Raw genomic sequence first — 17,300 nt, forward strand, 5'->3', positions numbered from 1 at the left:
CCAGAAAACACAGTCCAAACACCTGGCAGCACGGCTGAGCAGAAGCCAAGGCTCAACTCCGGTAGCAACAGCTTAACCCAGTGGACATAGCAACAGAATAACGCTGACAACGACGAGGACCCGACAAAGACAGACACACGGGTGACACAAAATACACAGGAGGTAATTAGGGAACGAGACACACCTGGGAGTAATCGAGGGGAGAACAGGACAACACGGAGACACAGAAAACTCAAAATAAACACACAGAAAAACACGGAACATGACAGTCATGTTTATTTCCAGACTGATTTAATATAATATTTGCTTTTGGGTAATATTTTAAATGTTGTGGCATTATTTTAGTCGTTTGCTAACAAAATGTGTCACTTTGACTTTAAGTGCTGCTGTTCAGCCTCTTGTGTTCACAAAAGCAATCAAGAAAAACAGTAAAAGCAAAGAATCATGGCTGATGAAAGAGGTCTGTGTCTTTAATAAAAAGAATCACATTGGATAAAATTTTACCATAGGTTCCTTTTGAATGTGTTTTAAAGATCAGAATTTTTTCAATTAATTGGGTGAATTTCTGAGTTAAAATTTTTTGTTGTAATTTGCATTTACAACAAATGCAAATGCTCTTCGCTAAGCAGCACTGTAATATTGTTTCTTTTTCAAAATAAAAGCAGCAAACCCTTTTCTGTTTGTAGAGAGTAATTTTCACAGCTCATCAATAAACAAAATTATTCTAGTTTGGGGAGCAAAGGCAGATGTGAATTCTTGTAGATTGGAAACCAAACAGGGGCTGCACAGTGGGCGCAGTTGATAGAACTGTTGCCTTGCAGTAAGAAGGTTTCGATTCCCAGCCCGGGGTCTTTCTGCATGGAGTTTACATGTCCTCCCTGTGCATGCGTGGGTTCTCTCCAGGTACTCTGGCTTCCTCCCACAGTCCAAAAACATGACTGTAGGTAAATTGGTCTCTCTAAATTCTCCCTAGTTGTGAGTGTGTGTGTGAATGGTTGTTTGTCCTGTCTGTCTCTGTGTTGCCCTGCGACAGACTGGCGACCTGTTTAAAAACTGCTGCAGGACTGCAGACATTCACAGGAAGCTGGACCAGCAATGGCTCTGCTGAAGGTTCTGCTGCTGCTGGGGCTGGGTGAGTCGGAGACACTGGCGACACTGGACACACTTCCACTGGTTCCAGTGAGGCTGCTGCTCTCTGTGACTCTCAAACTTCTCTCTGATTCTGTTTCAGACTGAAACTTCTTTGCATATAAACTGTGATGCTTTTTAATCTATAACTGTTTATCCTTTTTCTGTTCCTGCAGCCATGTTTGCTCCTGATTTCTGAGTAAAGTCCTCCTTTTTCTTCTTCAGGTGTTTCAGTGAACTCAGATGTTTCTCTGCAGAAGAGAATCATTGGAGGTCAAAACTGTGATGACGGCGAGCGTCTTTATCATGTTCGGGTGGAGAGTGGCAATGGTACTCATATGAGTCGCTGTGTAGGATCTCTGATCCACCCTCAGTGGATCCTGACTGCAGCTCACTGCTGGCAGTTTGGGTCAGGATGGTAGGAAAGAAACATGAAGACAGTTTTATCTGCAGATGATCAGGTTTTCTGTCTGTTCATTATAATCTAATATTTTATGCAGGACTATCGTAGCAGTGTTAAAAGTTCATCCACGGACTGCTATTCAGCAGAGACAGATGATCCAACAAGCTCCTGTGATTTATGCTCACAATGGCCGGCACCATGACCTCATGTTGCTGAAGCTAGAGACAGCAATAAGAGATGTCCCATTTGCTCGGATACCAGACTGCAACAATCGTCTTAAAAAGTAAGTCTTTCTCTGATCAAAAACATGACTTCAGGTTTTCTGTCTCCACTACTCCAGTCCTGTTGCCTCTGCTTCAGCACACCTGAGTCATAACAATTAATGTAAAATGTATTGATACATTTTATTCTTATTGTGTTTTAGAGGCTATGTTGTTCAGCTGGCAGGAGAGGGCGCAACGACAACTGGCCCCAATAATGAGCGATGTGAGAAAAATATTGAAGTTATGAGAATAAAATCTTTGTCTCTGTCTCTACAGAGAAGGTCAAGTGAAGAACATGTTTATGATTCTCTTGTTTCTCTACAGTGCCCCCCAGTGCTCCTATTCCAGCACATCTTCAGTGTGTCGACATGAAAGTTAGTCAGGTTTCCAGATCGTTGCAGACACATGGGCATAAATTTCTTGCTTCCGCACCGAGCAAGGATGTATGCTATGTAAGTTTGTTTCTTGAATAGCTCTCTAGAGTGAATGAGGACTTTTCTGTTTCACAAAATAAATAAAAATATTGATATACATTTTTCTACAGGGCGACGTTGGTGGAGCAGCGATGTACAACGGCATGATTTATGGTGTGATTTCTTTTGGTGGAACAGATGCTTGTCAGAGACCAACTGCAATCTTGGATGTGTGTGAATATCTGTGGTGGATAAAACATACAACTGGGCTTAAATAAAACATGAACTATCATGAAATAAAATTCTCATAACATTTTTTCTCACATATAATTTTATCTTCATCAGTTTGATCCACATGTTTGTAGAATTAGAATAAATTAATTGTTTTGTTTTTGTCTCACCTGATCTTGACCTCCCTAATGGAGCTTTCTCTTCACCTCAGAAATGAAAAATAAATCAATAAATGCATGAAAAAGAAACATTTCCTGGCTGATCGTCTTTACATTCATGGTTCAATTTGTTCACTTGATATTTTTCCTGAACTGAGACTAAAAACGTGACATGAGTTTTAAGTCACATGAAGAGGAACACCAGAAGTAATTTATTTATTAAGATTTTGTCTTTATTTTACGTCAGAAATTAACATCGAGCATCTAAACTCTGCAGCTCTGGAGTTACTCTTCCTGATTTAGTTCTAGAGAATTTTAAACTGCAACAAATAACAATGTAATGTAAAAATAATAGAAAAAGTTATCACATTTTTAATAAAGTTACAAAGAAATAAAAAGTTAAATAAAATCATTTTAAAAGTCAAAATCTGGAATGAAAAAAGTTTTAAGAAAATATTTAAAAACAGGTAAAACTAATTAATTAATGGTAGCTTCTGGTTGCCACAAATATAACATAAAGATGATAGAAAATTGTCCTCTTTTGCAGTTAAAGTGTCATTGTTAATTTATAATTTTTAAATTTAGAACTTTTTATAGGCTTACATGAAGCTATAAAAAAGAACTATGTTAGCATAAAAATTGCCTGCAAAATAACATAGGAAGTGCAAAAATATTTATTTTCTTCCACTATTGAAATTAAAATCTAAATCACATGTTTATTATGTAAAACGTCTCAGAAATTACAATTTAATTTTCAAAAAATTAAACATAACAGAACTTATCTGTAAATATTAAAGTAACATTTGATAAAAGTTAAAAGATGTTAGTACTGCATTAAAATATATTAAAGTAAAATGTAATTAAATACTTTGTTTTTCACTAATAATAATACATCAAATTAAACAGAAAAGAAGGTTTTCATCATCAAATATGATGGCGTTATTAATTCACAAATACAAATAATAGTATTAATTAACTATTTCAACTTATTTCTAAGGAACCAGGAATATTATGCTGTTATTAAATGATACAAACTCTTTCTAGAGTAGTGATTTTGTTGTTCATTTTATTTTTCATACTTAACAGCAGTGAGGTTCATAGCTGGTGAGGCACTGACTTAATGATAATCAGATTTACAAATATAGACACCTGCTATGTTACTATTTACGTACGGCAGGTAAACCACCCTCCAGGCCCGGCCCAAGCCCCATAGGGCCCTAAGCGAAATCTGGTTTTGTCATTTGCCAGCACCAACCCCAACCATTCCAAGCTAGCCGTTTCAAACAACTCGACTGTCACCTGGTCAACAGGTAGCATGGCTGATAGCATGGCTGGTTTCAAGATTCCAGGCTACCCAGCCGTCTCCAGAGCCTTCCGCTGTTCCCTGGTCTTCTGAACCTTCCTCTGGCCTTTGCCCATTTGAGATCTGTCTATGTCTCCGCTTGCCTCCATCCGCCGCAGTCCGCTCATCTCTAGTTCACAGTGGGGCCCCGTCTCCTGCCAGTGCTCCCTTCGAGTCTCCTAGTGCTCCTAGTCTGCCCAAGCTCTCCTAGCCTGCCGGAGCTCCAGATCTACCTGCCGGCGCTCCGGGTTCTCCTGCTAGTGCTCTGCAGCCTCTTCAAGGGTCTGTGCGGCCAACCTGACTGAGTTTGTTTGTTTTTTGGTTTGGACTCTTGCCTTCCATTCGACAGCCCTCTGCCCACCTTGGTTGAGTTTTTTTGTTTTGGACTTTTGGGCGTCTAGCAGCCGCCCTTAAAGGTAGGAGGGGTACTGTGTTGTCTCATGTGAGTTCCAGGGACTAACAGGTTTGGTCTGCTGAAGTGCATTTTCATATGCTAAGCTATTCGTATGCTAAGTAGAGTAGTTAACACCTCTCGCCAGCCCGTTGCCCCGCACCTCCACCACGCTTTTTCATCTGTCGGCCATATTGGATTTAGCTACATTTTTCTGCACTTGCAGTTAATGGCCAGTAGTTGGCAGTGTATTGTATGATGTACTAGTGACCACTTTAGTGCTTGGTGTGCATTTACAAAATAAAAACGCATATACACACAAGAAAATGGCTTTTGGATAGTTGTCCAGTATGCATGAAATGGGTTATATATATAATGCATGGACTGAAATACTAACAGGGTGGTGTTTCTGGTGTTTCTCAGTCATGAAATATATTTGGAGCTTCAGTTGTGCAGAAGTTTGTGAAGTCAATATCCTACCTGTGAGACTCAGAGTGAACTTAGTTCCTATGAGTTTCAGACAAAGTGTGTAAGTTTAGGACATATTTTAAATATGTTTTTAAAAAAATGTTTAAATGATGTCATGTGGCATATTGTAATGAATCCTACAGCAAGGCTGCAGATAGTAAAACATATAAAAGGGTTTTATACACTTTATGTTTATGTTACATTCATGGAGCAGTCTGTTGAGTCTTTTTTAAAACAATGTTGTAATTATATGTTTAATGTAAATTATAGATCATGTGTTCTTTCTTAAATCTGTACTTATCTCAAATCTTGATAAAACAGGTCACAAAGTATAAAAATACCATTTTAAAATGACCAATTTTACATCCTGGTATTGATAAAGACATGTTGTGGGAATAAAGCTTGTAAGAATTATTAACCAAGACACAAGTTGTTGTAGTTCACCCATTTTCCCTTCTGTGCACCACCAAGGTCCGTTTACCAGTTTAAGACCTGACTAAAATCCTAGTATCATTACCTTGAGGAATAATGAGCTTTGGTTAAATATAAATCAGGGTTTAATGCAGAAAATGTTCAAATGTTTCATGTCATCCAATTGGAACAGATACAGAGTGACTTTCACCGTCCAGCGCTGGGCTCCACTCAGCTCACCTTAGAGGAGACACCAAGTGAAGCAAAGATTGTAGAGCGAGTTCTACTTTATTTTCTCCTCATTCTGCTCCCTCTCTAAGGTTTTCCTGCCTTAATCAGTTTTTGTTTATGTGTGACTGTCGTCACTCTTAAATGTTATGGTTGTGTCAGCGTGCAGCTGAGTACATGTGAGCAGATAAAACAGAAAAGACAAACAGTACTTTTGTCCATAACAGAGTGTTCCTTTTGAATTTCTGGTAACATTTCTTGTCTATAAATTCACAAGATTCATAGTTTCTTTTACGAAGGACATTTTAGTTACATTAGTCTTTTTGTTTTTCACAATGTAGCATCAGGGCTTTTTTTCTATTTTTTGTATTCATGTTTGTCCTTAACTTGATCTTTGTTAGCACATTAACTTCACTTTACACCAAACTAACTTTTAGCAACATAAAACAGATGTTTTAAAATAGTTTTTTAAGAACCACAATAAAGCTTTGTTTTTTTACAAAGTAACATGTCAACAATGGATTTTTTCCTTAAATCTTCAAGTTAAGAACTAAAATATAAGGATGTTTTTATAGCCAACATATTTGCTGTAAATGGTGCATGTTGTATATATAAAGTCAAAGTAATCATCTCAGTAAATACCTGTCAAAATATTGCCACTGATGCATGATGTCCACTTTAGTGGACAGGTAATTATTTTGTAATTTCTCCAAATATAAAGTTGTTATTTTTAAACTACATCAGTAGCATTAATCTTTGGGGATTGCTTCATGTCACAATATATTTTTTACCTGTAAGAGTTTCTACAGTTGAAGGACGGACTGGATATTCTTGAGTTGGTCAGCATGCTTTTTCATCTGTCCGCCATATTGGATTTAATTAAATTTTCTCGCACTTGCAGTAGATGGCCAGTAGTTGGCCATGCACTAATGACCACGTTAGTGTTCTGTAGTTACAAAATAAAATCCCAGATAAACAGAAGAAAATGGCTTTTGGATAGCTGTCCACTCCCTGCTATACATGAAATGGGTTATGAATATAATGGATGGTCTGAAATACTAACAGGGTGGTGTTTCTCAGTCATGAAATATATTTGGAGCCTCAGTTGTGCAGAGATTTGTGAAGTCAATATAGTACCTGTGAGACTCAGAGTGAACTTAGTTTCTGTGAGTTTTTGTCATACCAAATATGTAAGTTCAGGACGCTCAACTCACAGCTTGTTCCATGTTTACTGGATCTCAGCATTTCAGATTCTGGATCCATTTCATTTCAAGGACAATTTGACAAAAACCTATTTAGACAAGATTTTGCATTTAGCCAACTTCAACAAGACTGAAGCTAGTATGGAGGCTAGCAAGGGGGTTAGCATGAAGGCTAGCATGAGGCCTATCAAGGAGACAAGCATGGAGATTAGCATGGAAACTAGTATGGAAGCTAGCATCAGCGCTAGCATAGAGATTTGCACAGAGGCTAGTACGAACACTAGCATTTAAACTAGATCTCCCACACTTTGAAAACCTCTGGGCTTCACTGAAGATCAAGTTTTGTATTTTGTCATTTATTATGTAATAATTAATTGGAACATGTCATGTTTATTTCCAGAATGTATTAGAGTAATATTTATTTTGTGTAATATTTTAAATGTTGTGGCATTATTTTAGTTTTTTGCTAACAAAATGTGTCACTTTGACCCTAAGTGCTGCTGTTCAGCCTCGTGTGTTCACAAATGTATCAAAGCAATCAAGAAATATTGTAAAAGCAAAGAATGATGGGTGATGAAAGATTTTTGTGTCTTTAATAAAAATAATCACCAGTTAAAATGTTCACAATAGGTTTCTTTTGAATGTGTTTTAAAGATCAGAATTGTTTTCAATTAATTTTTGTGAATTTCTGAGTTTAAAATGTTTGCTGTAATTTGGCATTTACAACAAATGCAAATGCTCTTCGCTAAGCAGCACTGTAATATTGTTCTTTTTCAAAATAAAAGAAGCAAACCCTTTTCTGTTTTTATAGAGGATCATTTTCACAGCTCATCAGTAAACAACATGATTCTAGTTTCAGGAGCAAAGGCAGATGTGTCTGTCCTGTGATTGGTGGCTTTCTTTCCAACAGGAAGTTGTGATCAGAGTTTAAAATCTGCTGCAGGACTGCAGACATTCACAGGAAGCTGGACCAGCAATGGCTCTGCTGAAGGTTCTGCTGCTGCTGGGGCTGGGTGAGTCAGAAACACTGGAAACACTTCCACTGGTTACATGGATGCTGCTCTCTGTGACTCTCAAACTTCCATTTGCTTTTTAATCTTTAACTGTTTATCCTTTTTCTGTTCTTGCTGCCATCTTTGCACCTGATTTCTGAGTAAAGTCCTCCTTTTTCTTCTTCAGGTGTTTCAGTGAACTCAGATGTTTCTCTGCAAAAGAGAATCATTGGAGGTCAAAACTGCCATGACACAGAGCGTCTTTATCATGTTCGGCTGGAGAGCAGCAAGGGTGATAATAATTACCGCTGTGGAGGATCTCTGATCCACCCTGAGTGGATCCTGACTGCATCTCACTGCTGGCAGTTTGGGCAAGAATGGTAGGAAAAAGACATGAAGACAATTTTATCTGCGGATGATCAGGTTTTCTGTCTGTTCATTATAATCTAACATTTTCTGTAGGACTAACATAGCAGTGTTAAAAGTTCATCCACGGACTGCTGGGCAGCAGAATCAGGTTATCCGAGACAATCCTGTGATTTATACTCACAATGGCCGGCAGCAGGGCATCATATTGCTGAAGCTTCAGACACCAGTAACAGATGTCCCACTTGCTCGGCTACCAGACTGCAGGCGTCGTCTTAAAAAGTAAGTTTTTCTCTGCTCAAAAACATGACTTCAGGTTTTCTGTCTCCACTCCTCCAGTCCTGTTGCCTCTGCTTCAGCAGATCTGAGTCAGGTAATCAAGCAACCAGCAGAACCAGAACCCATTTAGCTCAGGTGTGTTGGACCAGAGACGCATGTGTCAATGGATGAAGTCCTTCATGGATTTATTTTCTGTTCCTACTTTGTTATCTTGTATTTTTACATTTTAATCTTATTGTGTTTTAGAGGTGATGTTGTTCAGCTGGCAGGAGAGGCAGCAACGACAATCAGCCACAATAATCAGCGAAGTGAGAGAAATATTGAAGTTATGAGAATAAAATCTTTGTTTCTGTCTCTACAGAGAAGGTTGAGTGAAGAACATGTTAATGATTCTCATGTTTCTCTACAGTAAGAAATCCTGGTATTCAAGCACACCTTCAGTGTGTCGACATGAGAGTTGTTCGGGCTTCCCAATTGCATCAAACACATGGGCATTTATTCTATGCTGAAGCACCAAACAAGGATGTATGCTATGTAAGTTTGTTTCTATAATATCTCTCTGCAGTGATTAGAAGACATTTCTGTTTTACAACATAAATAAATATATTGATATGAATATTTCTACAGGGCGATGCTGGTGGAGCAGTGGTGTACAACGACATGATTTATGGTGTGACTTATTTTAGTGGAAGAGACTATGTATGTCAGAAACCAACTGCAATCTTTGATGTGTGTGCATACCTGTGGTGGATAAAACAAACAATTGGGCTTAAATAAAACATGAACTATCATGTAATAAAAATCTCATCAAATTTCATCTCACATATAATTTTATAATTGTATCTTCATCAGTTTGATCCACATCTTTGTAGAATTAGAATAAATCAATATTTTTTTTTTCTCACCTAATCTTGACCTCCCTAATGGAGCTTTCTCTGCCTCAGAAATGAAAAATAAATCAATAAATGCATGAAAAAGAAACATTTCCTGGCTGATCGTATTTATTTTCATGGTTCAGTTTGTTCACTTGATATTTTCCCAGAGTCTTAAAATGTGACGAGTTTTAAATCACATGAGGAGGAACACCAGAAATAAATTATTTATTCAGTTTTGTATTTATTTTACATCAAAAATGAACATGCAGCATCTAAACTCTGCAGCTCTGGAGTTACTCTTCCTGATTTAGTTCTAGAGAACTTTAAACTCCAACAAGACCAAAGAGCTGTGCACAAAATTAATGAAACAGAAGTTACATAATGCAACAATTAACAAATAATAAAATCCTAATAATTTGAGATAATCATCACATTTTTAATAAAGATAGAAAGACATAAAAAGTTAAATAATTAAAAACATTTTAAAAGTCAAAATCTGGAATGAAAGACGTTCTAAGAAAATATTTAAAAACCGGTAAAACTAATTAATGGAATTTTAAAAAAAATCCTTCTTAGAGTTTTCCAGACAACAGTGGACCACACAAATTACTCACATTTATTTTTTTTGTTCTGTTTTAACCATTAAACAATCTCCTCTTCAGTTCAACCTTATAAGTGGAGACACATTGTTGATGTTATCATTATAAAATAGCTTTCAATTAAGTATTGGCAAAGCTCAATGTAATTTTCAAGGCAGGCGGAGCGTTGTTGTTAGCAGCTGCTGAAAGTAACTAAAAAAGTTACTTTTAATGTAGCTTAGTTACTTTCCAAATTAAGTAAACAGTAATTTAAGTTACTTTTTCAAGGAGTAATCAGTAATCCGATTAAAGTTACTTTTTCAAAGTAACTATGCCGTTAACTTGGAGACGCATCCGCCTTCACCAGCTTGGTTCTCAAAGCCGATGATTCTTTTCTTGTTTTTAACTGAAGTTCTTCCAGCTTGAGCGCATGATTTTCTTGCAGCGCATCCACCTCCGCTTTCAGAGTGGCTCTTTCCACCTCGGCTTCCATCAGCGCCATTGAAGCCACACGGGAACTCTTACTCCCTGCACTAGAAGCTTTACTCATTATACTGGGCGCTGTCCTGGCTGCCTTGCTGCCTGGTTTAGCTGCGGACCCAGATAGCCTTTCAGAGTCTTTGCCGATCGTTTGCTGCGCAGTCAGAAATGCCTCAGAAATGAAAAATAAATCAATAAATGCATGAAAAAGAAACATTTCCTGGCTGAAACGTTGAGCCGGATGGCGTTCTGTCATCCGGCTCAACGTTACGGTCATGAGATGCCGCCTTTGATTCAACGTCAAATGCTGAACATACTTTGCTCCTCTGTGCGTCTGGATCTGGCATAGTTACTGGAAAATCCATCCAATTTTTGATTTTATCCAAGAACTGCACACTTCTTTCAAAGTAAAATAAAAAAAATTAGGTAAAGCTTAAGACTTTCACCTGATTGATGTTTATTATTACTTACATTTTATATATGTATGTATATTTCTAAACTTTGACTCAATTCCTTATTAAAAAATAAATAATTAGAGGGTTTTCATTCCAAGCTAACAGTCTGCCGTCTTGTTACTCCACGCCACTGATCCTCATCCCTTCTCCCTGGTTTCCTCATGGTCTCTTTGTGTCTCTGGTTTGGGTTTATTCTTATCCCTTGTACTTTGTTTTTTTGTAAGTTTGATTTGGAATTAAATCTACAACAGAACTTTTACATCTCCTGCCTGCTGTATTTGGGTCCACACTTCAACCACACACATCCTGACAGACGGCGGTAATGCATTGGACTTTAAAGCCACTCTGTCCATCATCGTAAGTTTGGAATGAATATATGTAATGTAAACATTTAAATATAATTAAAAATAATTTTTTTAAGAACCACAATAAATCCTAACTTTGTTACAAAACAAATGTCAACAATTGATTTTTTTCCTTAAATGTTTAAGTTAAGAACTAAAATATTAGAATGATTTTATAGCCAAAATATTTGCTGGAAGTGGTGCATTTTGTATATATATAGTCATTGGTGGCATAGTTACTTTGAAAACGTAACTTTTGGCATGCTGTGGAGGCATAGGGGATAGTGCGACCCGCATTTGGAGGCCTTGAGTCTTCGACGCGGCCGTCGCGGGTTCTATTCCCAGACCCGGTGACATTTGTCGCATGTCTTCACCTTCTCCTTCCACCTTTCCTGTCAGCCTACTGTCATATAAGGGACACTAGAGCCCACAAAAGACCCCTTGGAGGGGAGAAAAATAAAAAAGTTACTTTAATTGGATTACTGATTATTCCTTGACAAAGTAGCTTAGGTGATTACTGATTACTTGAATTGGAAAGTAACTAAGTTACATTAAAAGTAATTTTTTAATTACTTTCAGCAGCTGCAAACAATGCTCCGCCACCTGTGAAAATTACATTGATCTTTCCCAATACTTAATTGGAAGTTATTTTTTAATGGTAACATCAACTATGTATCTCTGCTAATAAGGTTGAACTGAAGGGGAGATTGTTTAATGGTAACGATAGTACAAAAAAACTTATGTAATTTATGCATGTTTTAGTGTGTTACACTATTGTCTGGAAAACTCTAAGAAGGACTTTAGAGTCCCCTCTCCCACCAGCCTCCATGTTCTGAGTTACAACCCTGTGTTTAGTGTCAGAGAGCAGCGCAACTTGTGCACTGCAAAAACAAAATTTACCAATAATTTTTAGTCTATTTTCTAGTTCAAATCTCTCAGTTCACTTGATATGAAGCAAAACTAACTTACAATTAACTTTGCTGCAAAATATATGAGCTGTTTGTTTTGAGTAAATTCATTAATATTGATAAAAAGTTCTTTCATTGGTTGATAATTTAAGTTATAATGGGGAAATGTTTGGTTGGTGAAATAATATGTCAATGGAACAATAACTTTTTTCTAGTTTCTTTAGAACGATGAGATGTTACAATTTCTCTGTATGCAGATGACAGCGCAGATCAGTGTCCGTCCTGTGATTGGTGGCTTTCTTTCCAACAGGAAGTCGTGAACAGAATTTAAAAGCTGCTGCAGGACTGCAGACATTCACAGGAAGCTGGACCAGCAATGGCTCTGCTGAAGGTTCTGCTGCTGCTGGGGCTGGGTGAGTCAGAAACACTGGACACACTGGAGACACTCCCACTGGTTACATGGAGGCTGCTGCTCTCTGTGACTCTCTAACTTCCCTCTGATTCTGTATCAGGCTGAAACTTCTTTGAATATAAACTGTGACGCTTTTTAATCTTTAACTGTTTATCCTTTTTCTGTTCTTGCTGCCATATTTGCACCTGATTTCTGAGTAAAGTCCTCCTTTTTCTTCTTCAGGTGCATCAGTGAACTCAGATGTTTCTCTGCAGAAGAGAATCATTGGAGGTTATGACTGCCATGACACAGAGCGTCTTTATCACGTTCGGCTGGAGAGCAGCAAGGGTGATAATAATTACCGCTGTGGAGGATCTCTGATCCACCCTGAGTGGATCCTGACTGCATCTCACTGCTGGCAGTTTGGGCAAGAATGGTAGGAAAAAGACATGAAGACAATTTTATCTGCGGATGATCAGGTTTTCTGTCTGTTCATTATAATCTAGCATTTTCTGTAGGACTAACATAGCAGTGTTAAAAGTTCATCCACGGACTGCTGGGCAGCAGAATCAGGTTATCCGAGACAATCCTGTGATTTATACTGACAATGGCCGGCAGCAGGGCATCATATTGCTGAAGCTTCAGACACCAGTAACAGATGTCCCACTTGCTCGGCTACCAGACTGCAGGCGTCGTATTAAAATGTAAGTCTTTCTCTGATCAAAAACATGACTTCAGGTTTTCTGTCTCCACTCCTCCGGTCCTGCTGCCTCTGCTTCAGCACACCTGAGTCAGGTAATCAAGCAACCAGCAGAACCAGAACCTGTTTAGCTCAGGTGTGTTGGACCAGAGACATGTAAAGGACGCAGGACACACTGAGGACTGGAGGTGGACTCTCCTGTGTCAGTGGATGAAGTCCTTCATGGATTTCTTTTCTGTTCTTTCATTGTTCTTCATAACAATTAATTTTCTACATTGTTATCTTGTATTTTTACATTTTATTCTTATTGTGTTTTAGAGGTGATGCTGTTCAGCTGGCAGGAGAGGCAGCAACAACAACCGGTCCCAATAATGAGCGATGTGAGAGAAATATTGAAGTTATGAGAATAAAATCTTTGTTTCTGTCTCTACAGAGAAGGCCGAGTAAATAGCAGGTTTATGGTTCTCATGTTTTTCTACAGTAAGAAATCCTGCTATTCCAACACATCTTCAGTGTGTCGACATGGAAGTTGTTCGGGTTTCCCAAGTCCATCAGGCACATGGCCATGTATTCTATGCTGAAGCACCAAACAAGGATGTATGCTATGTAAGTTTGTTTCTTCAGTACCTCTCTGGAGTGATTAAAACACTTTTCTGTTTTACTACATAAATAAATATATTGATTGAAAGTTTTCCGCAGGGAGATTCTGGTGGAGCAGTGGTGTACAACGACATGATTTATGGTGTGATCTCTTTTGGTGGACCAGACTACGCATGTCAGAAACCAGCTATCAACATGGATGTGTGTGAATACCTGTGGTGGATAAAACAAACAATTGGGCTTAAATAAAACATGAACTATCATGTAATAAAAATCTCATCAAATTTCATCTCACATATAATTTTATAATTATATCTTCATCAGTTTGATCCACATCTTTGTAGAATTAGAATAAATCAATAGGGGTTTTTTCTCACCTAATCTTGACCTCCCTAATGGAGCTTTCTCTGCCTTAGAAATGAAAATTAAATCAATAAATGCATGAAAAAGAAACATTTCCTGGCTGATCGTATTTATTTTCATGGTTCAGTTTGTTCACTTGATATTTTCCCAGAGTCTTAAAATGTGACGAGTTTTAAATCACATGAAGAGGAACACCAGAAATAAATGATTTATTCAGTTTTGTATTTATTTTACATCAAAAATGAACATGCAGCATCTAAACTCTGCAGCTCTGGAGTTACTCTTCCTGATTTATTTCTAGAGAACTTTAAACTGCAACAGGACCAAAGAGCTGTGCACAAAAATAATGAAACTGAATACAACAATTAACAAATAATAAAATCCTAATCATTTAAAAATAATAAACATCGCATTTTTAATAAAGATACAAAGAAATAAAGAGTTATTGTAGAATCTGTAGGTGCCTAAACTCGTAGAATATATAAATAAGGATTTAGACAAGACTCGGAACTCCTTCTGCTCAAAGTCGAATGAGAAGAGATTTAATGCACATCTGCTGAACCACAAAACATCACATACACATCGCTACAGTAATCCAAAATCTCTTGATTTCTACTTCTGATATCAATCAATCAATCAATCAAATTTTATTTGTATAGCACATTTCAGCAGCAAGGCATTTCAAAGTGCTTTACATCATTACAAACACAGAATCACAATGCAATATAGAATCAATCATTAAGTCAAGTTACATCAATAAATTTGTAATTGATAACATTTCAAATACAATTCTAAACAGGTGGGTTTTCAGTTGAGATTTAAAAGAAGTCAGTGTTTCAGCTGTTTTACAGTTTTCTGGAAGTTTGTTCCAAATTTGTGGTGCATAGATGCTGAAAGCTGCTTCTCCTCGTTTGGTTCTGGTTCTGGGGATGCAGAGCAGACCAGAACCGGAAGACCTCAGAGGTCTGGAAGGTTGATACAACAACAGCAGATCTTTAATGTATTGTGGTGCTAAGCCGTTCAGTGATTTATAAACTAACAACAGTATTTTAAAGTCTATTCTTTGAGCTACAGGGAGCCAGTGGAGGGACTTTAAAACTGGTGTTATGTGCTCTATCTTCCTGGTTTTAGTGAGAACGCGAGCAGCAGCATTCTGGATCAGCTGCAGCTGTTTGATTGATTTGTTGGACAGACCTGTGAAGACGCTGTTGCAATAATCAATACGACTGAAGATGAACGCATGGATGAGTTTCTCTAGATCTGGCTGAGACATTAGTCTTTTAATCCTGGAAATGTTCTTCAGGTGATAGAAGGCCGACTTTGTGACTGTCTTTATGTGGCTCTGGAGGTTCAGGTCAGAGTCCATCACTACTCCCAGGTTTCGGGCCTGATCGCTGGTTTTCAGTTGTAATAACTGAAGCTGTGCATTGACTCTAGATTGTTCCTCTTTAGGTCCAAAAATAATAACTTCAGTTTTGTTTCTGTTCAGCTGGAGAAAGTTTTGGCACATCCACACATTTATCTGTTCTAAGCATCTGTTCAGTGATTGGATGGGCTCTGAGTCACCTGGTGACATCGTAATGTAGAGCTGTGTGTCATCTGCATAGTTATGGTAGCTAATATTATTTCCTGTTATAACCTGAGCTAGTGGGAGCATATAAATATTGAATAAAAGGGGTCCTAGGATTGAACCTTGGGGTACCCCACATGTGACCTTTGACCTCTTTGATGAAAAGTTTTCACTTGAAACAAAGAAATCCCTGTTCTTTATGTAGGATTCAAACCAGTTAAGCACTGGACCGGAGAGTCCGACCCAACTCTCCAGTCGATTCAGTAATATGTCATGGTCAACATTGTCAAAAGCTGCACTGAGGTCCAACAGAACCAGCACTGTGGTTCTGCCACAGTCCGTATTTATATGGATGTCATTGAACACTTTTACGAGGGCGGTCTCTGTGCTGTGGTGGGCACGAAAATCAGACTGGAAGGAGTCAAAGAGGTTGGTTATAGTTAGGAAGCTAGTTAATTGTTTACACACAGCTTTTTCAATAACTTTGTTGATGAAGGGGAGGTTGGAGATCGGCCTGTAATTCTGCATTAGTGATTTGTCCAGACTGTTCTTTTTTATAAGTGGTTTGATTACTGCTGTTTTCAAAGCCTGGGGGAAAATGCCTGATGAGAGCGATCAGTTTACTATTTGGATCAGATCAGCAGCAATAAGAGGCAGGACTTTCTTAAAGAAATGTGTGGGTAAAACATCCAGACAGCAGGAACTGGAGCTTATTTGACTTATAATTTCCTGTAGGGTTTTATAATTAAGTAGTTGAAATTGGGTCATTTTTCCTGTATTTGTTTTGTTTGGGCAGAGTCCCAGCTCTACCGGTGTGTATTGGGAAGCCTCGACCAATGGCGTTGCTTTCCTCCATTTACGTAGTTCATTTGGCTCCGTCTTACACTGGATGTGTATTGGAAGTTCCTTTGGAATGTTCAGACCACTTGACCGTTTCAAAAGTGCTATTAGTCAAATTGTTTGTTCCTTATCTGTCCAAAAAGAGGTTCCTTCCCATGTCTTGAGCTCCGGCCCAGTTCCTTTGCTGGTGAGCAGGGGAATTGTCTGGCGCCAGAACTTTCTTGCACAACAACTTAAACTAACAACTTTCCTCTCCTTAATGATTGTTATTCCATATGTCTCCAAATCTGAATTCTAGATCAGATTGACCCAGTCCATTTGCCACAATACATTTCTTTTAGGTTAAAACATATCTTAGTGCGAACCAACCAAACAACATAATTTTTAACTATTAATATAATTATATTCCTCTACAAAGTTAAATAATTAAAAACTTTTTAAAAGTCAAAATCTGCAATGAAAGAAGTTTTAAGAAAATATTTTAAAAAACTAAATTAGGTAAAACTAATTAATGGTATCTTCTGGTTGCCACAAATTTAATATAAAAATGACAGAAAATGTTCCTCTGCAGTTAAAGTGTCATTGTTAATTTTAATTTTTAACACCTTCTATAGACTTATATAAAGCCATAAAAAAGAATTATCTTAAAAACATTAACATAAAATTGGCCTCCAAAATAAAGAAGGAAGTACAAAAATATTTATTTTCTTTCACTGTTGAAATTAAAATCTAAATTACATGTTTATTATGTAAAATTTCTCAGAAATTACAATCTGGTTTTCAAAAGTTTAAACATGACAAAATTTCTGTGTAAATTTTATAGTAACATCTGGAAAAAGTAAGAAGATGTTAGTGCTATTAAAATATGTCATTAAATACTTTATTGTTATGTTTTTCACTGATAATATTATATTGACAAGA

General features: G+C 37.5%; 3 protein-coding genes across 3 annotated transcripts; all 3 read left to right on the top strand.

The window, feature by feature from the left end:
* The first annotated feature begins 1,078 nt into the window (after positions 1 to 1,078).
* Positions 1,079 to 2,686, top strand: LOC114143489 (trypsin-like). The gene is made up of 6 exons (XM_028015569.1): positions 1,079 to 1,132; positions 1,354 to 1,546; positions 1,629 to 1,814; positions 1,956 to 2,017; positions 2,119 to 2,246; positions 2,339 to 2,686. The coding sequence occupies exons 1-6, from the start codon at positions 1,096 to 1,098 to the stop codon at positions 2,483 to 2,485; spliced, it is 753 nt and encodes a 250-aa protein (XP_027871370.1). The 5' UTR covers positions 1,079 to 1,095; the 3' UTR covers positions 2,486 to 2,686.
* Positions 2,687 to 7,578: 4,892 nt separating this feature from the next.
* Positions 7,579 to 9,246, top strand: LOC114143487 (trypsin-4-like). Its single transcript, XM_028015567.1, has 6 exons — positions 7,579 to 7,651; positions 7,818 to 8,010; positions 8,093 to 8,278; positions 8,522 to 8,583; positions 8,685 to 8,809; positions 8,903 to 9,246. The coding sequence occupies exons 1-6, from the start codon at positions 7,615 to 7,617 to the stop codon at positions 9,050 to 9,052; spliced, it is 753 nt and encodes a 250-aa protein (XP_027871368.1). The 5' UTR covers positions 7,579 to 7,614; the 3' UTR covers positions 9,053 to 9,246.
* Positions 9,247 to 12,257: 3,011 nt separating this feature from the next.
* Positions 12,258 to 14,059, top strand: LOC114143490 (cationic trypsin-like). Its single transcript, XM_028015571.1, has 6 exons — positions 12,258 to 12,328; positions 12,550 to 12,742; positions 12,825 to 13,010; positions 13,325 to 13,386; positions 13,488 to 13,612; positions 13,706 to 14,059. Exons 1-6 carry the CDS (start codon positions 12,292 to 12,294, stop codon positions 13,853 to 13,855), a joined length of 753 nt encoding a protein of 250 aa, XP_027871372.1. The 5' UTR covers positions 12,258 to 12,291; the 3' UTR covers positions 13,856 to 14,059.
* Positions 14,060 to 17,300: the final 3,241 nt, after the last annotated feature.

This window comes from Xiphophorus couchianus, chromosome 4 (genome assembly GCF_001444195.1).
Source record: "Xiphophorus couchianus chromosome 4, X_couchianus-1.0, whole genome shotgun sequence".
Lineage (NCBI taxonomy): Eukaryota > Metazoa > Chordata > Actinopteri > Cyprinodontiformes > Poeciliidae > Xiphophorus > Xiphophorus couchianus.